Genomic DNA, 23732 nt, shown 5'->3' with positions numbered 1-23732 from the left:
GAATTACTTCCCATCCATAACCAGTATTTCTCATTCCGCCACAGAAGGAGCCAAGATGGTGGTCTTATTCCTACATTCGAATAGCAAAGGTCAGTTCCAAAAAGAGGAATTCTACATGACTCAATGCAAGAGTCAATCTATGACTTAACGGTGGGACATTAAGTCATAATTGGAAGTTGAGAAAAATGCAGTATATCCATGATCACAGAGAAAAGGGGTTAAAACGTCAAGAAAAATGGAAAAAAAAAAAAAAGATCACTCATGGTCCTAACCAGCTTAACATGGGATCTGTTAACATTCTGGTGTATTCGGTGCCATTTAAAATCTATGCCTAGAGGGGCGCCTGGGTGGTGCAGTCGGTTAAGCGTCCGACTTCAGCCAGGTCACGATCTTGCGGTCTGTGAGTTCGAGCCCCGCGTCAGGCTCTGGGCTGATGGCTCGGAGCCTGGAGCCTGTTTCCGATTCTGTGTCTCCCTCTCTCTCTGCCCCTCCACCCGTTCATGCTCTGTCTCTCTCTGTCCCAAAATAAATAAAAAACGTTGAAAAAAAAATTTTTTTAAATCTATGCCTAGAGATGGGAGGTTGGGGGAGTGACTGAGCAGTGGCACGGGGGTACTTCTGGGCACTGGGAATGTTTCATTTCTTGGTCCGAGCGGCAGTTTAGTGGGTGTGCTCACTTATGAAAAGTCAATGAGCTGTATTCTTATGATCTGGGTACTTTTCAGCGCACATGTTATATATTCATCAATAAAAAGTTTACTTAAAAAAAGGTGGTAAGTGTTTTGTTTCCAAATAAATACTATAGTCGTGATGGTAACAGAAACACATGTGCACTGGGCCTTTGTTCCATACTTTAAATCTCCTTCCCAGTGTCCATAGGTCCACAGAGATTCAATATTTTAATTGTAGAAACAGAAAAAAAATCATTCATCACTCATTACCAGATCATAACTATTGCATATCTTACATTTTTTTCATATGTATAATGAAATCTGACAGGATGTTTCCAATTCCACATACGTGTTTTTCTTATTGGTGCATTTTAGCAGTGGCAATATTTGAGTACATGTATCATAATTCATTTCTTTTTACTGGCAACTGAAGTTCTGGATTGTCTCCTCAGCGGATAAACAAAAATAGAATTATTACGTCAAAGGCTATAAACACTTTGGTAGATGGATCGCCAAATTACTTTCCAAAACTATGTACCATTCTGAGGAGTGATGAGGCATGGCAGAAAGAGGGGGGCCCACTAGTGTGGGACGCCAGGGTTCACACACTTCCAATGACTAGCTGTGTGACCACAGACAGGCTCCTTAACTTCTCTCAACTTCAGCGTCCTCATCTGGAAAACGGGGACAAAGCCGCCTGATGTGTCAGGCTACTGTGAGAATTAAATAAGCCATGTATTTTAAGTGCCTGGTAGCTTAACAAAATAAACAGTGGCAGGGTAGGAACGCGCCACACCTCCACCCGCAGTGGGTATGCACACTGTAACTTTGTGAACGTCCAATTTAAAAGACCAAAAGGAGGTGTGTAGTTATTTAAACGTCCGACGACTTCGGGAGTAACCTATGTGGCCTCTACCTACATTTCCCCCCGTGAATTTTTTTGTTTTTTTGTCCTTTATTTATGCAGGCCCTAACCAGCTCCTTAGGTGACGGCCCACAGCTATCTGTGTGCCCACACCCCATTGGTGTGTCATTCAGCCTTTTATTTTTGTGCGTGTGTGGCTTTATTATTTGTAAGACTGGAAAGTTATCTGTTTTAGAGGCCTGCAAACTAATGTTATTTTTTCTAGACTTTTATATAGTCTTATATAATTTAATGCTTATTTCTAACTCTTCAGTTTATTTAGATCTTACTTTGATGTCTATAGTAAAACAAGGGTCTAACGTTTATTATTTCAAATTTCTAGTTAGCAATTTCAAAATATTTTAGGGAATTAAAGTAAGTACTGTCCTAGACTTCACAGATTTCCTTCATAACATGCTGAAATCTTATGTAAAACTGAGCCAAATCTAGTATGTTCTTAACAATCATTTCATTTTTTCCAGTAAGATACTGTAACTATGATCTGTTATTTCAACAGGTACATACTTTCCACTTATTCTTTTAAGAATTACATATGGTTCTTTTTCTTCAAGATACAACTGCTTTTTCGGAAGTTACTCTCGTTTGTTCAGATACAAGCATGATGTTAACAGCTTACCTGAAATTCTGTCCCACATCCAGGTGTGAAATTACTACGGAACTGAAATTAAAATGCAGAAAAATATTATTATAAAAAGCAAAGAAGGCATTACATAAAGTGATCTGAGAAGAGTTTAAATAAACAATTTTCCTTTTTCAAATATGGAGATCAAGTTAGATAACTAAGTATAGTTAATTCTTTATTATAATTTGATGCTGGGTGTTAACTAAAAATCACAACAGGCGCAGGGCACCTGGCTGGCTCAGTCGGTTAAGCGTCTGACTTCTGTGCTGACAGCTCAGAGCCTGGAGCCTGCTTCAGATTCTGTGTCTACCTCTCTCTCTGCCCCTCCCCCGCTCATGCGCTCGCGCTCTCTCTCTCTCTCTCACAAATAAATACATATTTAAAAATTTAAAAAAATCACAACAGGCAAAGTCAGTGACATAGCTAATAGGCCTTCATGTAAGGTGTGGAACAGACGCACCGTCACCAAAGAGTGACATCTAACAAGGAGTCTCCAAGGCGTTCATGTGACTGTTAGGACTCATCTACGGGTTCCCAAAGGCTAGACACCAGTCATGATGAACAGCAATGCCTGTTCACAAAGGACCGATTTAGAAAGGAGCTCAGGAGGGGCGCCTGGGTGGCTCAGTCAGTTAAGCATCTGACTTCGTATCTTGGCTCAGGTCATGATCTCACAGTTCATGAGTTCGAGCCCTGGATCAGGCTCTGTGCTGATGATGTGAAGCCTGCTTGGGATGGTGTCTCTCATTCTCTCTGCCCCTCCCCCTGATTGTGCTCTCTCTGTCCCTCTCAAAATAAATAAACTAAAAAAAAAAAAAAAAAATCTGTTAGAGAGGAATTCAGGAGACGCTGGCTACCCGAGAAGCTGGTGGTCCCACAGCAATCAAGTCCCAGTTTGGGGCACAGAAACCACAGACTATAAAGAACTCCCTCTCGGTGTTGGAGCAGGACCCATGACCTGCAGGATCCTCTCCACATCCCTCATAGCCTCTTCTGGGGTCCTGTTGCACCCAGCTTCCCCCCAGGCCAGCAAATCAGCCTCGTGCCCCCACATTTCCTGGTCCTCTAGATCCACCTGCCCTGCTCACCATGAAGGGGGACCTTACACAGCCTCTGCCAGCAGCTCCCCTGGGCAGCAGAGGCCAGGGGACAGCTCAGAGCGACTTTCACCATCACAGGAGGTATTAGATGATGTCACAGAGAAGGAGAGAAAGAGCGACAGCAGAGACACTGCTCTGAGTCTGAATGTCCTCTCCTTGCCCAGACATGGCGGTGACACTGGTTTTCCACGTGTGCACAGCCCTTCTTTCACATCTGCATCCCCCCAAGGCTGGAGCGGTTCTTGGAAGTCCCCTCCCCTACACAGGGGGCTTGTTCATCACTCCGGCAGCTTCCTACCCTGTGACCCTGCAAGGCTCAGTGGGGCCGACAGGGTGGATGGGCTCAAAGGATTTTGCAAGTAGGGAGGACTACCGGGTGCAGGGGAGACTCAGGATGCCAGCCGCACCCCAATATCTGCTCTTTGAATTCTGGACAAAGGTGATGGAAGTAGTCCCTGATCACTCTGGTCCCAGTGGAAAAGCCCGGCACCAGTGACTGAAGGACATTGTGAACGGCTGATGGGGGATCTGTGGTGGTTCTCTTAAAAGGTTAAAAGGCAGGACGAATCCCGTGCTCTTGGGAGAGAGTTTTATAATGACCCTGATTCCAGATGGCCATACCTTCAGAAAGGAAAATGTACAATGTGTTTTGCTTAAAGTAATTTAACTATTTAATAAGGTTTCCTTCTAGATGCTGAAGGACAGCTTTACTTAAAATTCCCTTTTGATCTTAATTTGCAGAGAACTTGAGCGTCTTTCATGTCGTCATTATTATGTGAAATAAACTGAGGAGAAGGGTGCTTACTCTGTCCGTTACCAACCACTGCTCTGGTGAAGTCCACAGGTACACGATGGCGGTTTCATCTGCTATTGCAACAAACTAGATCATTGTCTACTTCTGAACTTATTACAGCAATGGTTCTCAGCAACAATAATGCCATTCCTAGGGGCATTTCTAAACTGTTGGGGCTCCCTCTGGTTGTCCCAGTAATTTGAGGAACCAGGAATGTTAGATGTCCTGCAAAGCACAATGAAGGAACGCCCTGTATAACTTTGAGACAGTCTACTGGCCTAAACCCACTGTAATTATAAAAGCTGGTTCTTTAATATGTGCTAACAGTAAAATGTTTTTATATGCAGTTACCAAAAAAAGTCCAATATTTAGGAGAAGTTTAATGCTTAATGGCTTAAGGACATTATCGGAAATTTCTAAGTTAATCACTGTGAGCATTCTGCTATCTAAGGTAACACTGTTTTTCCAAATACACAGCTAGCTGAAAAAGGCTAATAGCCACAAAACCAGTTGCAAATGCGCAGTGATCAATAGGAGACTTGTTTTTAACACACTAAGAATCAAACATTATTTGGTTAGTAGGACAAAATAAAGACAGGGATCTTACTGGATTTCATTAACATAGAATGTTTTAAATACAGCACAAATCACTGCCATCCTCTATATTTCTATTTGTTAATTTTTCATAGCATAACGGCAAGAACTGGTCCCATCCCTTGGGGTCTTCCACACGGTTCCTCTTTCTTTTCCCACACCGTCCAATCTATTTCTTGGAGCCTACCAGTGATAGGGTTTTGAAGGCCATTTGAATACCTGGGAATGAAAAGTATTCTTCAAATGTGGGAGGATTTCAAGACAAAAGATATATTTCCAGTGACTGGTCAGTACTCTGTTTCATGTCATGATGTGTGTCACGACAGGGAGTCAATATTTATAAATAAGGCCCAGGTCGCCGGCAACAGCACCATACCCCCTCACTCCCTCTCCTTCAGCAGCCTGCAGTCTGTCTGGGTACATTACCCCTACTCAAACAAAGTTGGAACCGGCTTCCTCTTTGCATTCTTGGTCTACCTATTCCTTGATTCCTTCACTTTCTTGATGGGCTCATATGCAACAGCCTCTGGTCCTACTTCTCCAGTGTAAGGAAGTTCAAGCACAAGCTTAATGCATTCTGTCCTCTGGGGCAGGGGTAGTCACCCAAGCATGTCTATACGCAAATACGTACTACATTGCCAAAAATTATCTTTTCTTTCTCTTGCATATTAGTCTTGGGGTATGTCGTGTCTGGTGAGAGCTGTCGTGCTGTGATAGTACCTGCTAGAGCAGAGGGAGAGGGCATCGCCTCAGACACGAAAGACACAGGTGAGGTCGGGAAAGGGGTCCCAGCCGGCGAGGGTGCCGGACTCAGACCGTGGTGGTGGACGTACCTGTCCGGGCAAAGGGAGACGTAGAGCAGGAGCAGCGGCCCAGCCCCGACGACGGTGGCTAAGGAGGACCTCATCCAGGAGCTGAGCTGGCAGAAGTTACAGTAGTGCACGACAGCGGTCAGGATGGCGGAGCCCGCGAACACGGTGAACTGTAACAAGGGGCCAGCGTGGTCAGTGACCCGCCCCGCCTTGGCCTCACTCCCGTTCTGCCATCAAAGGATTCACTCACTTATCTTTCTTTCAAAATAAAAATCGCTTAATGTCTGGCAGTTTCAGGGACGGACGGCATTCTGTCGCGTTAATCGCCCAGAGCTTTAGGCTGCAAGTCTGCACTAGCACCAAAGTTCTCCAGATGTGTGGGAACGGCATGAGTCACGCCAGAGGAAAGGGAAGGCAGGCCACCAGTCTGAAAACCACCGCCGTGTAAGTGGTTACCTTTAAGAAGCCTTCCTTCAGGCATCCCGCTAGGTGCCAGCAGAAATGTAATTTGGGGTATCAAATGCAGTCAGCCCACCCAGCTCGGGTCACACTGGCTTTCACCAAAAACATGACCTTCCACAAGGGCATTAATTCACTCCTTCTGGGGTCTAACCAGGAAGCTCCTCCCTGATCAACAGCAGCCGATCCAGGGGCCAGTCACACAGCTGTGCTGGTCCTACAGACGAGCATGTTATCTTGTACTTGTCTGGAAACGTGGGGCTGATGCTGCTTGGTGAAACATGTAAGCAAACAGCTCATCTGGAGCTCAGCAAAGAGCAGGTGAGGTTGGAGAGGGCACATGTCAACCGGGCAGGGCAGCCGCGTACCCAGCCCTGTTGACTGTGGTCAGTGACAGGCCACGTGCTCACCTCCCTGACTGCTTCAGGCAAGTCTTTTCAGAAGACAAGCACAAGGTGGTGACAAAGAGTTTGTCCCTCTTTAGAGGCCTATATTTAAACTGCTGTCCCAAGTCATCAGACTTATTTAAAAAAACAACAACAACAACAAAAAAAAAACACGAAGTTGTGCGAAAGAGCCCAGAAACAGGCACCAGGCCTTTACTTACGTGTATGTCGGTGTCAAATTCAGAGGTGACATGTGAATAGACGGCGAGAGCAGGGAGTGACACCAGGATGGCCCCAATGAAATGGCGCGGGAGCCAGCCAGCTATCCGCTCCAGCAGGCGCTTGGTACAAGCCATCACATCCTCCAGGAAAAACACCATCCTGGGACAAGGAGAAAAGGGGTGTCTGTGGGCAGGTCAGCCTGCCGGGGAAGATGAGGGCAGGAGACCCACAGGCTGCTGCCGTGGGTGTGGGGGCCGCAGAGCCCTGGCCCCTCACCTCTGGAAGATACCAAGGGAACTCGACTTGCTCAGCTCATCAGACCTTATTCGAAGGTCATTTGTTGCCTCCTGATAACACGTGTTTGTAGAAAGCCAAGCATAAGCTTCTGTGGGTCTCAAAGGAGCATGGAAGAACCAGGCACGGGAACATGAACAGGCCCCACCTGCTGTCCCAGCCTGCCAGGGTAGGGGTCCGGGGGCTGGGCACTTTGGAGGTGTTTGGGGATTTGGCAGGGCCTTTCTGGTTGCCACGGGGACTGAGGGGTGCTGCTGGCATCTAGTGCGCAGGAGCCAGGGAGAGGAGGCTCTACCCTGCGTTCCGCACAACGGCCACCTGCCCCCTGGACACCCACAGAGGCGAAAAACCTGCTGCTGCTGACCTCAGCCTAGAGCCTAGTTATATCTCGTTTTTAAACAGAAAGTGGTTTCTGGGTGGTACTATCGCAGTTATCTTCCAGGAACGGACTACTGTGTGAAGTGCCCTTGGCTTTGTTTGGGGCCTCAGCAAGGCTCACTCAGCAGTTCAGAAATCAGGTCAGAGGCTGCAACCCAGCTCATAGCACCATGCCCCCAAACCCGCACACCTCTAGGGGTCCCTTTGTGGCGATCGCACACCTGAGGACACAGCTGATAACTCTGTTATGACCTCCCCGGTGGTGCCGCCCTGGCAAATACAAGGTGAAGCACTATGTACTTGATGTATTTTATTTTTAATGGTTTTCTTGACTTTTCTCCTTCGTGTCAGAGTGAGGGCATTTCATGGGCCCTTCTGAAACTGTGTGTATGGGTAGGTAGGCTGTATTTCAGGATGGTGATGTGGACATCACAAAAAGAATCTTCATAAAGAAAGGAGAGCAAGTATGTGGGGCGCAGAACCGCTGTTCTAGAGGAAGAACGGTTTGGGGTGAGGGGCCAGTACCTGGATGCCAGCAGGGGGAGATGGAGGAGGGCCACCGGGGTTCAGCTTGGGAGGGAGACCCACACACATAGACCCTCTCTCTGAAGCCTGGCCCTAGCGAGGAGGAGAAGGGACAGACCCACTATCCTCACCTCTGGCGGGGGGGGGGGGTGGGGTGGGTGGTGGTGGTGCAGGCACTGTTGCTCAGCTTTGACACCAAAAGTTCCCCTCCAAGACCTTTGCCACACAGCCAGGTGCCCGTGCCTTCTGTCACGGACACCTCAGCGCAGCAGCCACAGGCACGTACGCTTGACCTCCACCAGGAAACCGCAAATCTTGGCCATTCTCCACATGGAGCCAGACAGGCCCTGTCTGACCCTTTTAGGGCCTGGATGGGTCTGGCCTCCTGACACTCAAATGGATAATGGAGTCCTGGGAATATTTCCAAGACTAACCACAAATATGCTCAAAGGCAGAATACATAAGCCCCATGAGGAGGCAGAGGGAGCCAAGTTCCAAGAGGGAGAAGGCAGGACCGACAGGCCCTTCATGAAGGTCCCCAGGATGGCAGAGCTCTGAGGATGAGACTCACTGTGCTCATGCCCGCCTGGGCTCAGCACAAAATGAAGGGAGTGCAAGGATGGGCTGTGACTGCGATGCAGGAAGGTTTGTGGAGGAGGGTTAGGCCAGCCACCAGAGCAGCTGCAGAACCGGCCTCCCTGGGGCACCCACATATTCTGCAGCACGGGGCTCCTGTTGACCTGGGATCCTAAAAATGCCCTCTGCATGGCGAGAGGAGCTCCATCAAGTTCCCGACCCCTCCCAAGCTTTGATGATACAGGCGAAGTGGACTTTTAAGGTCACACCAGTGGTCATTCAGGAGGAGTGGCCGCCTTATTTGAAGGTGCTTGCAGAGCACGTGGGTGTGCCAGGCCCAGAGCCCACCGGGGTGCAGCCAGGCCTGGCATCTTTGTGGCCTACAGCCCTTGGCAGTCTCCAGGTTAGCCCAGACCCTGTAGAACTAGCTCCAGTGGAACAGGGAACAGTGGTGTAAAGGGCTTTTTAAAAAGGCATGGAGACAATGCTGGCCTCTGAGCGAGCAGGAGCCTTCTCTAGCTGCCAGGACCTGTGTCACACAAAAACCCGGGCCCAGGGCAGGGAGCACGAGGAGACCCACTGCAGGTGGATACCAGGTTTTCTTGGGGGTGGCAGAAATGTTCTAAAATTATCTGGTGATATTTTCACAACTCTGTAGGTTTACCAGGAATCACTAAATTGTACACTTACACGAGTGAATTTCTAGTACGTGATTAAAAAGGAAAAGACAAACCAGGGGCCTGAAGATGCCTTGGTTTGGGATCCCAGAAGCAGAGCTGATCTGGGAGTAGTTCCCAGGCAGCTCAGTAAGGGGTGCAGAGCCGCCCTGCAGGGGCCCGTAGGGAGGAATCCCTGGCTCAGCGCAGCGCGGCTCAGTCCTGGTGGGGAATCTGGGTGGAGAGCGCAGATGCACCCTGCAGTTCCCTCAACCTGGAGGAGACATGAAGGTCAAGTGTGAGGCCTCCGGCAGCCAGAGAAGGCCCTCAGCAGAGAGCCCCAGGGGTAGGGGCCGGGGTGGGGGAATAAGGGGATGGTGAGCATGGGGATGGGGAGAGCGATCCAGACCATAAACTCCAAAGCGGAGCGGCAGGGGCCTAGTGTTCAGAGGCCTGAGGGCGAGGCCCGAGGCTGCCGCTTCCTGTCCTGGGGTGTTGGGGAAGCAGAGCAGACACTCGAGGTCAGGGCCCTTCTCCCCGTTTCTGTTTTACATCTAGCTTCTGGGGGCAATTAGCAGAGGGACTGCCAGGTGAGACTGACAGGACTGGACAGAGGACGTGGTCTCGGTGCCCAGGAGGCAGACGGGGGAGAGCAGAGGGCGTGCGTGTGAACAGAGTACCCTGTGCATTTGCATCTAGTCGGAAATATGCAGAGCGGCTGTGAGCGTCCCCAGGTGCTGGGCTGAACCCCAACATCGGGCTGAATGGGTCTTGAGGGCCTACCTTCCCTGAGGGGTCCCTGCTATCCATTCAGACCTTCTATCCATTTCTAAATGGGTTGCTTGTCTTTTCATTGCTGAGCTTACATTCTAGATGGCAGACCCTCACCACAGCTGCGGTTGGCAAATACTCTCCCGCCTGCAGGCTCCTTTCACTCAGACCCGAGAAACAACAGGCGTTCTCTGGAACACAGAGGCTTTAAATTTTGACGAGGCCTAACTTATGTCTTCTTCCTCTGGCCACTCACGCTTTCCGTGTCCTGAGAAAGCACTGCCTGACCCAAGCTGGTGGAGATGGAAGCCTATGATTCCTACCAACATTTTGGAAGTTTTGCTCTCACATCTAGAAGAGGCACCCACTGATTTGCCAGTGGCCACCCACTACGTGAGCCCCGTACGCTTCTGTTCTGTTTCTCTTCCCTTTCTAATTCCCTGTCTTTCCACTTGCTCTCTTTAAGTCTCTGAGCTGGGAGACGCAGGGGCTGGCTGGCAGCTGTGGGGCTGCAGAAGACATGGACCCCCTCTGGTAAGGAAGATGCTCACCTCTGCTGAGGGCCGTGGTCTGCGGAGAGGATGCTGTGCAGTGGAGCTGGAGGAGGGGAGGGGACAGGACCAGTCGCCCAGAAGGAGAGCTTGCAGGGGCCTCTGGCAGGAGGCGGGTCAGCGGAGCCGCAAGCCAACTGCGCAGCCATAAACTACGGAGCCAGCAGAGGGAGCTACAGGCTAAAGGCCGGAAAGAGCCCTGCAGGTGGGCCTTTACCTGACGGAGACCACGAGGGACAGCACCTCCAGCAGCAGGGCGGCACCGAAGACGGCCAGGGCGGCGGGCGGGGGAGGCATGGAAGCAGCCCCGTACTTCAGGAAGCAGGTGATGGACAGAATCAGAAACACTGTCGTCGACAGAAACACATCCAGGAGGGAGCTGAAGGTGGCGCTGGCAAAAGTCTTCACGGGAGAATTCTTTATAACCTGTGTGTGGGAAGCGGGAGGCGTGAACCAGAGCTGCGGCAGATGGCCACAGAGTAGGATTTAGACGAAAGACAAAGCCAACGTTTGTTGAGTACTTGCCCACCCTGGACCGAGTACAGGTGTAAGTTCTTTAAGGCAGGCCATCTCTACTATCGCTTTTAACGAGGACACTAAGGCACAGAGCAGTTAAGAAACTTGCCCCAGGTCACACAGCAAGCAATTACAAACCAGTAAGTTCTCACAAGCACGTTACATACTGAGCCTGAAAGGTGGGTTATGGACTGGCAAAGGCAACGACTCTGTGTCTGTGAAGCCGTGTAACAGAAGCCATTTTCTGGAAGCTTCCACTGAATACTGGGTCCCAGGTTCAGGGTGTGTGACAGCTGGCTTCATGTCAGCAGTAAGAGGCAGGGACTGAAGCTGCAGCAGACGAAAGCATGGGCACATCAACAGATAGTAAGATGCTCATGCCTTCAGTCAAGAGCCTGTTCGGGGCCTGGCCCTGTGCAGGCGCTGGGAGCTCACAACCTAATGGTAGGGACAGACAGGATCTGAAATGTCAGGGTGCTGTGGTAAACATAACAAAGTGACACGCATGTAGTGTTAGGGAGTCCCAGGGAAGGAGGGAGAAAATGAGGGCAAGGCCAGCCAGCAATGAGCAGGGGGCCCAGAAAAGACATGCCTGCGATGCTAAATGATGGAGCACAGAAAGATCGGGGTTGTTTTCCCTGCGTGGATACATTCAGGTGCAGACGCAGCTTGGGGCTTACAGACTGTGAGAAATCAGGAGTAGCCTTCAGTGTCCTGTCACTCAAGGCGAAAAAAAAAAAAAAAAAGTCTGCCAAAGCACAAAGCTGGTAGCAAAGTGTCCAGCACAAACAATAAATTTCTTTCACAGAAGTATGAGGGGAAACGCACCTCTTCTTGATAGCTGGTCCGATAGGATCGCTCTAGCTCCTGATCCAGGAAGTTCAAGCTGAACTGATTGATGGGTGGCTTGAAAAAATAATCCTTCATCAGGCTAGAAGAAACAAAAAATGCGTTTGATCAACACTGCGCACAGTCATTGTGCTGACTTTATCAGACCGCGATTTGCTGCCCCAACACCGTTCCCCAAACATGTCACAAAAACAGTGTCTGAGGGTCACTATGTGATAGACCCCGCCAGACCACTCCCTTAGGACACACACAAGTCTGGAAAGTGCTTTGTATTTCTAAAACACATGTTGTGTTTACTCTCCAAAAAAACAATGGCTGCCCACTGTCATTACAGCATACATCGTGAGAACCCTGCTTCTGGAAACATCTCTCAGTGTTTGAGGAAGAAGGTAGCTCTATTGTGCTAGAAAACAACTGCTTCTGGAGAGGCAGACATCCTGTACTGAGAAGACTTAGGCTGATTCCAAGGCTTCTGATGAAAACCTCACTCGGAGCTGCTGTCCTGCCATTCAGAGCTCTGACAGTCAGTACCGCTGTCACAGCAGACAGGCTGTTATCACAAAACTGTTTACAGAGTTAGTGTAACTGGGGTGCTATTGTCACATATGCAGATTGCGTGTGAAACCTGAAAAATAGCACTCAAGGATTTTAATAGCAGAGAAATCAAACCTGCTTTATGTGACTCCCATTCTTTTGTGGGTTGCTAGCAAATACTAAAATCCTTTTTATTCTGCAGAAAATTACTATAAATTTAAGAGAGTGTTGACATGTTTTCAGAAGGCAAATACAACCAGGGAGCGTAGTCTCTTTCCCTCAGACAATAACTTCTGCAATTAAATCAGATAAAACAGATACAGTCCCTCCCATGTGCCTGACACACAGTGGGGTTCACATAGGCACGCTCCCTCCTGTCCCTGAAGCACAGTGGACTCTCTCCTTCTGTGACAGGTGCTCAGGACCTCACTATACTCGTACACTCAGAAGAGAGAAAATTCCATCCCCAAATGTTGACCCTCGTCATCCCTTCCACTCAGGAAGTGTAGACAGAGGAAAATCAACACAGCGGCTATAAGGATGATGTGCAACGGCCACAGTTAGGAGTCAGGGGACAGGATCCACACAGCCAGAAGCCGTGCTGTTCCTCTGAAATTAATACTGAGAAGTTCCATTTCTGGGAACAGAGATTAGCTCCTTTTGGACCAATCCCCTCTCAGATAACAATAAACCCTGGACAAGATTATAAAAATGACTCCTGGAAGGCAGTACAGACTAACCAAAGCAGACAGAAGATGGAGGAGAGTCAGACTTGGAAGAAGGGAACAGCACCAGCTTAATTTCCCTTTTTTTTTTTTTTTTTTGGCCTGAAGACCGCCATTAGTCAGCAACACATGCAGGATGGCTAAAACTCAGATAGAAAAGCCACAATCTCGCTGTCTTGGAAAATCAGGAAACAATGTTTGGGGGCTTGTGGTTGAGAAAATGAGGTTGAAAATCCCAGAGGAAAAAAAATAGAGAAGGGGCACCCCCACATTCACCATATAAGCTCTGCTCAAGTCTCTGGCTGACGCTTGAGGTGTGCACATGCACAGCAGACTCTGAGCAGCCTAATTCAGGCTGGAAAAAAAAAAGAGCAGCTGCCTACCCCAGGGGAGGCAACGTTCGGTGTCTGAGTTTAGGGAAGTGAACTGCCTGAGGAAGGAAAGAAGGAAGTGAGGGAGGGAGGGGGGAAGAGAGAGAGGGGGGAAGGGAGGGAGGAAGTGAGGGAAGAAAGGAGGGAGGAAAGAAGGAAGGAAGGGAGGGAGGGAGGAAGGAAGGGAAGGAAAGAACAGACGGAGGGAGGAAGGGAGGAAAGGAGGGAGAGAGGGAAGGAGGGAGGGAGGGAGGGAGGGAGGGAGGAAGTGAGGGAAGAAAGAAGGGAGGAAGGAAGGGAGGGAGGAAGGGAGGAAGGGAGGGAAGGAGGAAGGGAGAGAGGGAGGGAGGGAGGGAGGAAGTGAGGGAAGAAAGGAGGGAGGAAGGAAGGAAGGGAGGGAGGGAAAAAGGGAGGGAGGAAGGGAAGGAAGGGAGGGAGGGAGGAAGGGAGGGAAGGAAGGAAGGAAGAGAGGGAGGAAAGGGAGGAAGAAAGGGAGGGAGGGAGGGCGGGAGGAAGGAGAGGGAAGGGGAGGGAAGAGGGAAAGAAAGAAAGAAAAAATTGAGACTCTTCAGATTAATACAACAGAATCCAGATTTTCTAAGCACGACACAATCTAAAATTACACAACATGCAAAGAAACAGGAAAATATGATCCAACTCAACAGAAAAGTCATCAGTGGAGACCAATGTGAGATTACCAAGAGAATGGCATTAGAGGCTGGGGTTATAATGCATGTAAATGTAACACGTGTAAAAACTACAGCATAAGGGGTTGGAAGAGAAGGATGAATCTATACAGCTATAGGATGTCTACATGTTAAGTGAAATGATACAGCAGAACCTGGCTGGCTCAGTTGGAAGAGCATGTGAATCTTGATCTTGGGGTCATGAGTTTGGGGTCCACACTGGGTATAGAGATTAGTTACATAAATAAGTAAACTTAAAAAAAATATAAAGTGAAATGATACAACATTAACCATAAGAAGACTATAAAAATTCAAGGATGCTTATCTGTAAGTTCTAAGGCAACCACCAAAAAGTAAAATAAAATAATGCAAAGAAGTATGGCTAAAAAGCCAGTAAATATATTAAAATGGAATTAAGGGGCAGAGATTTTTAGAATGATTTAAAAAAAGTAAGACCCACAAGAGACACACTTCAAATATAAAGACAGGTTGAAATTTTTTTTTTTAATTTTTTTTTTCAACGTTTATTTATTTTTGGGACAGAGAGAGACAGAGCATGAACGGGGGAGGGGCAGAGAGAGAGAGGGAGACACAGAATCGGAAACAGGCTCCAGGCTCTGAGCCATCAGCCCAGAGCCCGACGCGGGGCTCGAACTCACGGACCGCGAGATCGTGACCTGGCTGAAGTCGGACGCTTAACCGACTGCGCCACCCAGGCGCCCCACAGGTTGAAATTTTTTTATGGAAACTGATATACCAGGCAAACAGTAAGAACAAGAAGGCTAGAGTTACTACATTAGTATCAGATAAAGTGGTTTTTGAGTCACAGTATTACCAGGGATAAAGAGGGACACTTCAAAATGACAAAAGGACCAATTCACCAGGAATTTATAACACTCATACACGTGTATATACCTAAAACAAAAAGAGCTTGAAAATACTTGAAACACATACTGTCAGGACTAAAAAGAGACACCAACAATTCCACAGTCACGGTGACAGATTTAAAAATCCCTCTCTTCACGATGATAGAATAATAGACAAAAAGTAAAACACAGATGATCTAATACTGCCAACCTCTGGGACCTACTTGTGTTTATGGGTCATAACATCCTAAAAATGCAGAATATATTCTTTTCAAGTGCACATGGTATATTCACCAAAAGAGACCCATGTGAGATCATAAAACAAGTATCAATAAATGTAAAAGGACCGAAATCACATAGAGTACGTCTTTGGCTACAAGGACATTAATCAGACATTAACAACTAACATATCTGAATACCATTCTTCACTGAAAGGAGGCAAGGCTCTTTGGAGAAATAGCCGATTCTTGAGCAGGGTCAGAGGAGATATAAAATGGGCCTGGAATATCCTGTTGTGCTAGAAAAGGGTGCCAGAAACTTTGAAAAACAAAGGATAGGGGGGTGTCAAAAGGACATGGGGCCCAGCCCGAGGGGCGCTCTGCCTGGCAGATTCAGGACAACTGGAGCATCACACATAATAAGGCCAGTGGTGAGATTGCATCCTATGAAATCCAAGAGGACTCCCTGAGTCCAGGCTGGCAATAGATGGACGCAAAAAGTAGTAAGTAAGGAGGGGCTCTTCTTCCCTGCGGTAGGCCAAGGGCCTAATGAGAAGTGTGCAGTCGGTGCCGAGGTAGGAAAACTGACACTTTGCACCACCAGAGCAAAGACCGTTCCAGGCAAGAACCATCAAAGGAGATGAAATCTAGGGCAGTCTGATGAGGAATGGAGTACGTGTGTGGTCTTCAAGTCCCACTTAGTAGTCTCGAGGAGACAATAACTACAGACTGGAGAAGTCAACAGCACCGGCCTGGGTACTCAGAATCCCTACCATTGATGGAAGACAAAGGGCGCCGTGTGCCTCTGGATAGGGAACCTGAGAAGGACACATCATTTCTGTGGCCCAAATTTCTGGTCAAACTGGAATATGAACTGTAGATTAGATAAAATATTCCATCTGTGCTAAATTTCCTGAATTTAGGAACCATGGTTATGTAAAAGAACATCTTTGTATTTAGGAAATACACAATTTAGGGGCAAAGGGCATGATGTATCCAACTTGCTATCAAATGGTTCCAAAAAAAATAAAACATAAATTTCATAGAAAGATAAAGAAGGAGAGAGAGAATAAAACAAACATAGTAAAATGTTACAAGTTGGTAAGTTGGGCAAAGAGTAGAACGAGAATTCTTTGTATTATCCATGCAACTTTTCTGCAAGTTTCAAATTACTTCAAAATAAAGTAAATTACTGACAGTGGAGGGCAAATACATGGGGATCAGCAAATTCAGAAAAAGGGAGAGACCTCTACCTACAAACCTGCAAACCTTCACTTTCACTGGGAATGGCTGATGCTTACCTGTCTTCTTTGATAACATCAACAAAATGGGCGTCTGTTTTCTCCCGGATGTTCTTGAATCTCAGCGGAAGGAGAGCTGACTGGTCCAAGCTCACTCCTGCCCACCTTCCCTTTTCCTGTAAGATCTCACACAGGGAGGTCTGACTGTTGGTGAGCTTCTCTTCGTGGGGAGGACTCAGAAGTCCATTTTGAGTTTTGGAATTAGGAGCTCCAGGAGCCTGCCTCAAGACAAGGGGAGTGGGAGGCAGACACAGAGGCTGAAGTGCAGGCATGTCACAGTGTTATTCCATCCCGGCCTCCACCACACCAGCCCTGCCGCACGACTGACCAGCACCCTCACACCTCTGTTCTGATCTGACGCTCGACCTCCCCACCCACCCGCTTCTCCCCACCCCCGCTATTTTGTCAAATTGCACCTCCAGGGGTCGAGGCAGCCAGGAAGGTGACATCGTGGGAAGGACCAGTAAGGAGGTGGAGAGAAGGCCAAGGAAGAGTTGAGGCTCTCGGAGCTTGCCAACCACAGAATCGGCATTGCAGAGGGCTGTGGGGGAAGCGGCGGGGGCGGGGGGGTGGGGGCCTGGGGCGGTGGATACGGTACGGGGATCGATCAGAGGGAGGGCGGAGGATAACAGACGCAGGCCTCCCGGGAGAGTCAGCCTTTATAAGCTGTATTCAAAGGGCTCCCGGTTTGGTGCTTGTCCTCCCTTCCTCTGCGGTCCTGACTCTGTCTCTGGGTGAGACTTCAGTGGCAGTGTCCTCGCTGCCAGCCCTGACCCCAAGCCTCTCTTCACGACACATCTCTGCTCCTGCAGAGCCCCCTCGTGTCCCTGCATGTGCATGTTCTGCCCCGTGCTCTGACCCCACAGACCTTCCCTGGCTACAGCAGTCCGCATCTTGAAGCTCTGAGTGCCTGCGAAGGCAGGCATGTGATTACTCCACTTCACAAGGGTGAGTCCTGACTCTCCAACCCGATCTTACTGGTCTAGTCAAAACCCAAAGGACGAGAAGGTATGGAATGGTGTCGCCCACGGGGAATTATTCTCAGAAGTGAGAAGCCGACAAGACAGGAATGTCACCAAGGGTGGATGCACCTGGAGAGGAGCTGATGGAAAGAACAGCCATGAGCTTGTTACCTTGGTGCTGTTTTTATGCTCCTCTTGACAGCCGTTTTGGACCGCTCCTCCTTCTGCACCAGCTTCCGATTTGGGGGCGAACGTGATTCCGCACGAAGGGCAGGTCTACAAGAAAAACACATGCCGTAGGAACACACCCAGAAAGCACAGCCACAACCTGTAATCCAATCAAGTCTATCAGGTGCAATTGGTTGTGGCGCCGAATGGTTTTAACCAAGTGGAAGGCTTACTGAGCCACTTGAGCATGAATTAAAAACAAACTGGCCAAGTGAAAAACGGAAACACGACCACACAGACTGGTACGTGAACACTCAGGGCAGCGCTATCCATAACAGCCAAAAAGAAACAACTCAAATGTCCATCAATGGATGAAAGGATCAGCAAAGTGTGGAACATCCACAGGATGGAAGAGTATTCAGCCATCAAAAGGAATGAAACCCTGACACGTGCTACAACATGGATGAGCCTTCAAAACACTGATAGGTGACACAGGCCGGACACAAAGGACAACATTATTACATGATTCCATGTATATACAATGTCCAGAGAAGGCAAGTTCATGGAGATAGTAAGGAGATCAGTGGATGAGGGGATGAAGGAATGGGGAGAGAGCTAAAGGATGTGGAGTTTCTTTTGGGAGGTGATGAAAATGTTCTAAAATGGACTGTGGTGACGGCTGTACAGTCCTGCAAGTATACTGAAACCCACCAAATTGTCTACTTTAAAAGGGTACATTTTGTGTGAGTGTAAATTAGATCTCGATAGATCTGTTATTAAGCCAACAGACCGGCCACTAGCCTACACAAGTTTCTCAGGCTGTGTGTGACGGTGAGCTGTTTGTATACAACGGGCTGAAAAGTCAGAGGGACATGTTTACAGACGCAGGAATTCTCCGAAGCTTGAGCAATTAGCTGACCCAGAAAAGACAGGCGGAGGCTCAGCAGGGACAGGCGGAGTAGAAAGGGCAGGCTTTGCCTCTCACAGCCAGGGCGTGGAGCTCCCTGTTCAGACTGCGGACCTCAGTCCTCTCCCCTACACACAGGAGTGGGGATGGCTGCTGCAGACGTGTGGGAAGAACTAAGCGAGGAAGATGGCGACTCGTGGCCTTGCTCCCGGCGCTCAGTGCATGCTGCACCGACGTACTCTTACTATGGACGTGATCCTGCGTGCCGGCAGCCGCCACCAAGACAGCAACTAACGGCTGCGGGTGGAGAAGACGAATGGCAGCAGGACAGATCTAGCGGGACTCTAGAACAATTTCTAGCATACTAAGCACCGTTAAACACTGGAATACATTATAGAAGGCTAGACGTTATTTTAGAAAATTAAAATAAGTATCATTTAGGGGCACCTGGGTGGCTCAGTCGGTTAAGCATCCTACTGACATCATGATCTCATGGTTCACGTGTTGTTGACAGCACGGAGACTGCTTGTGATTCTCTCTCTCTGCTCGCGCTCTCTCTCTCTCTCTCTCTCTCAGAATAACTAAACTAAACTAAATAAATAAATAAGTATCATTTAGGGGCACCTGGGTGGCTCAGTCGGTTAAGCATCCTACTGACATCATGATCTCATGGTTCACGTGTTGTTGACAGCACGGAGACTGCTTGTGATTCTCTCTCTCTGCTCGCGCTCTCTCTCTCTCTCTCTCTCTCAGAATAACTAAACTAAACTAAATAAATAAATAAGTATCATTTAGGGTCCAAGGGCAAGGATATGACTTACATCACATCTGAAGTTAGATTTCAGGCCTCTACTATATTAAATAAAAGAAATAAAGATTCTAAAGAGTTGTGTCATCTGGGAATCTGATGCAATGTACAAGTATGAACACTCACATTCATTTGCAAAGTGGCGATATATACACCAAAGCAGCAGGCCTCCGACAGGCCCAGCAGGATTCCCGAGGGTGTCCTGTGGTGGGCGAGGGTGGGAGTAAGTGGCTCTGGTAGCGGCAGGGGTGGCTGCTCCTTTAGGGCCACACTGGTTTCACAAAGGCCAACTGGCAGCCTAGGGGGAGAGGGGGGTACAATCCGGTGCAGGGGACAGTCAGAGAGACTCTAAGCTGGGTCATACCCTGAGGGTCTGGGGCTTTCCCCAACCTCTTGAAGACACAATGAAAGAGTAACAGCTACCTCTCTGGCCACTTTTTAAACTCCAAGGCTAGAGAAGTAGCATAACAATAGTAGTTCTAGCTAGCTTCTAGAAGTTACTATAGTGATTACTGGTGTGTAACACAGTGATCAGAGGCCGTATCATGGACCAAATCCTGGTTCTAACACGTAATAGGTACGAGACTCCCTGGCCTGTTTCCTCCTTTCTGAAACAGGACTGTGTCTCCCGCTACTGACCTCCCAAAATACAGTTGAGCAGGACGAGGGAGCCCCGTCCTGGCCCCGTGGGAGGACTGTGCTCGAGCGAGCGGGAGCGCACATGTGCTCACCACACTGGGCTGTGCCTGCAGCGTCAGTGAGCACTCAGCAAATGCTGGTCCTTAACAGTAAAACCTCGGGTTCTAAAGACAGCACATCTGGTCCTTTAATGTCCTTGTCACAGACAGAGCAGCCAACCTCATTATCTCTTGGCATCGTTTGTTCCTGAGTACTTTTCTCTCCTCAAGCACAGAACATGTACTTTAAAAACAGGCCCTGTGCTTCTCAGACATTGCCCATGGCACCCTGGCGTCACACATGAAAGATGTTTTAAGCACTCAGAGCCACAAATATGCAACAGTGGCTATCAAACCTACTGGACACCAGAGGGCACACACCCTCTGTGAAGGAGTCCCTGGATACGCTTCGCAGGCACACACCCTCTCTCTGAAGGGTGACTGCGAAGGGGCTGGAAGAAGCCCGTGGAGACCAGGAGTGTCCAGGGGGATTGGCTGATCTCAGGAGCCTGGGACAACTGGGCAACCCAAGTCTACATCTCTGTGACAGAGAGAGGCCACGGGGCCTGTTCCCTCCCGTAATAAAATGTTCTAATACAAAGGTTAGGTCAGGTGGCCGGCCCACAAAAGAACCTCCGGGAGCAAAGGTGCAGACATAATGGTCATCATGCTCTAGAGACTGTGCTGTGGGAGGTTCGGGGGCTTGTCAGAGTCACGCGTCAAGCAGCAGAGAGCAGGCCCTGTGGTCGGGACTCCCAGTGGCCTGAACAGTGCTCACTGGTCCCTCTGCATCCCCCCAGCAGCTTCGTGCAGGCAGTGTAGGCCCTAGGAGCGGGCGGCAGAACCAGCAGCCCCAGGAACTTGCAGCGCAGTGCTTTGAAAACGTGGCTCTTTGTCCTTCTATTTCTTCCTCATCTACTTTGCTTTTGGGGGACAATTTTACTGATTAAATCTTTAAAACAAATGAAACAAAAAACCTTAGTGAAGTCTGTGCACTGATGGAGACTTCCTCACAACCGAACACTCCCTTCTGCTGTGTGGTGAGGATCCCCTCTGCGCCAGGGAGCCCCCTGCAGGCCACAGAAGGTGGGCTTGTCTCCCTCTCCACCACCCACAGAATCTTTAACTATTTTCCAGCTTCGTGTTCATCTGGGTGAAAACATCTCTTAAACTGATTTTTGCGAAGCACACGAGACACCTCTGAGATGTTTCCCCACCCGTTAAACACCCGGCTCTCCTCCTACGGAGAAGTCCTCACTAGGAAGAGCATTTCGGACTTCAGGGAACTCTATGGGGTACCTTACCACCTTGGGAGGCAAGGTGTCCAACAGCCCGATACGACGATACGGGATTGAGAATCCCGATGTGCTGAGGGCACAGCAATGCACAAAACCAGGTCCTTATCCGCACAGTGTCTGGGGTCCCGTGTGCCTGACAATTACTCCTCGTAAAAGACCATGCGGCCGCTCTGGGGACACAAAGCTTCATCAACAGGGGGAGTCAGACTGCAGGTTCGTGGTCGCTTACCACCATAGAGCCGTTCTCTGGCCTCCGTTCCTAACACGGGGAGGACCCAGGAATGACTCTGGCACTGTGATCTCCTGTGCCTCACTCCCCTGAAGTAACCCAAGCAGATGACCACCTCCTGGTTAAGTGGCACTGCTGGCAACTGGCACCAAGAGAAGCTTTACTAAGACCAGGTAGGGTCCCCAAAACAGAGCTGTAGGGGCGGAGTGTGCTGGCTGCTGCCTCGGAAACCCGAGATCCCTTGGAGAACACCCAAGAACACACTCTACATTTTCCCAGATGATGTCTGCTCCTGCCCCAGCATGGACGTCAGCTTTGGAGCGGAGATTATAACTACCTCTCCAACACACTAGAGCATAAATGCATTTGTTTTAAACCCATTTCAATGTACACATGCTCCATTCTGTTCAGAATACATGTCATAGAGGTAAAAAACAGGTTTTTCTTCAAGGCTCTCTCTCTTCACGAGATACATCACTTCCAAGCCAACAGCTGTCCTTTTTCATAACTGTCAAGGAAGGGAGCAGGGAGACCTCTTTTCTGAGAATCGAAGAGGAAATATCAGAAAGGCCTGGCTTCACCCGTTTGGCCTGCTGAGTGTGACTTCAGTGAGCTGTCCTGGGACCCAGAAAGGCAGCATGTGCTCCCAAACTTGAAACCCAGGCTGAGCGTGGCAGACAGGAACGTGCAATGTGCAACGGTAACGACAGACAGACTTCCTGAGGCCCACGCAGGGCTCTGCATTCTCTGCCCGTAGTCCTCAGAAGCACCGGGAAGCAGACGCTGTGATCAGCTCCCTTCTACACATGAGGCAGAGAAGAGAAAGGACTTGCCCAGAGTTATGCAGTTAGAAAATGACAGAGGGGAGCTGAAGCCCAGGTGGCAGCACCCTGGACCCTATCCGAGCATGTGGCCTCTCTGAGGGAGCAGGAGTAAGTCACCTGCCTTCTCCTATCCTTGGCGGGCCAGTGCAGCATCGTGGAAGCTAGTGGGTTAGCAGAAGCATGAACACTTCCAAGTAGATGATTTCTGCAAACAAAATACTAGAGGAAAATAGAAGCAGAAATTGTTACAGAAGAAGTAAGGCAACTTAGAAGCTTTAAGAACAGAAAATGCACAGTCTGAGAGTACGGGAGGCAAAACAACAACAAAATAAAACAAAAACCTGTAAAAATCAGACGTAAGATCTCAAAGTCGTAGAGCACAGAGTCATAGAACCCTGCTCAGATTCCTGGGCCCTAAACGACCACTGGCTTTATTAAGGGAGGCTAATAAGGCAAGCAGATCATTACTGTGCTGTGGAAATATTCCATCAGGAAGTCAAAAGAAGAAAATGTGTGGTTATTTGGGGAAATTTCATTTACGTGCAGTACTTTACTGCCTAATAATACCAGTTAAATGACGCTGGACACATCTTCCAGTTCAATTCACATGTGATATATCACAGAAATACAGTCAACACGGTATACTTATATTACATAGTATGATTAGAATAGCACAACTACAGTAAAAAGTTAGTACACATACATTACACGTTTACATCGTGAGACAACAGACTTAACGCAGAGTGGTAAAGAGTCCAGAGAGCTGCAGGCCACGTGTCGTCCCCAACCGTCCCCACCACATGTCAGTCCCCGCTTCCGCAGACGTCTGCACCTCACAGCAACCACAGCGCGCTCATCAAGACTAAGTAATTAACACTGCACAGAACTACTAAACTGCGCTACAGGCTCAGATTTCCCAGCTTTCCCCTGAGTGTCCGGTTTCTGTTCCGGGATCCCACGCTGCATTTAGCATCTCCTTGTCTCCTCCAGCCAGTGGCAGGTCCTCTGTCTTTCGTCTTTGGTGACTTGTCACTCCTTCAGTGTCATGGTCAGGTGTCATGTGCTCTGTAGACCGGCCTCAAATCTGCACTTGTCCAGTGTGATCTCACAAGTTGGCCAAGGTTTAGGAGTTGGGAGAAGAACCCCACAGAGGTGACGTGCCCTTGTCAATACATCACACGGCAGGGTGCGGGGGCATGCACGTGACACTGAGAGCCTTATTAATAGACATGCCAGCCTTCATCACCCAGTGAGGCAGGGCCCACCAGGTTTTCCACCGTGGAGTTACTATTCTTCTCTTTGCAATCAATAAATATCGGGGGGTGGGGGTGTTTGGAGGCTGTGCAAATATCCTGCTTCTCCTTAAACTTCTACCTACTAATTTAGAACTCACTGAGGGACCCTGCCTGCAGAAAATACCATGGTGGTGTCCCAGTGATGGCTCTCTCCCTCCCTCAG

The 23732-nt window shown here is 48.9% G+C and overlaps 1 protein-coding gene across 1 annotated transcript in view; it reads right to left on the bottom strand.

Annotated features, from left to right (window-relative positions):
• ADCY9 (adenylate cyclase 9) overlaps positions 1-23732 on the bottom strand; it is a 119448-nt gene that overhangs the window by 4849 nt on the left and 90867 nt on the right. The window contains exons 3-9 of the mRNA XM_047087437.1: positions 17535-17639; positions 16402-16619; positions 11680-11782; positions 10553-10761; positions 6584-6743; positions 5539-5687; positions 2213-2254 (exon numbers count right to left, since the gene is read on the bottom strand). Of these exons, the coding sequence (XP_046943393.1) occupies positions 2213-2254; positions 5539-5687; positions 6584-6743; positions 10553-10761; positions 11680-11782; positions 16402-16619; positions 17535-17639 (986 nt within the window). The remainder of the gene's footprint in view (positions 1-2212; positions 2255-5538; positions 5688-6583; positions 6744-10552; positions 10762-11679; positions 11783-16401; positions 16620-17534; positions 17640-23732) is intronic.

This window comes from Lynx rufus, unplaced genomic scaffold (genome assembly GCF_022079265.1).
Source record: "Lynx rufus isolate CCGP_SWC_20201006 ecotype Redwood Valley unplaced genomic scaffold, mLynRuf1.p SCAF_23, whole genome shotgun sequence".
Lineage (NCBI taxonomy): Eukaryota > Metazoa > Chordata > Mammalia > Carnivora > Felidae > Lynx > Lynx rufus.
This window is presented reverse-complemented; position numbering and strand designations above follow the sequence as displayed.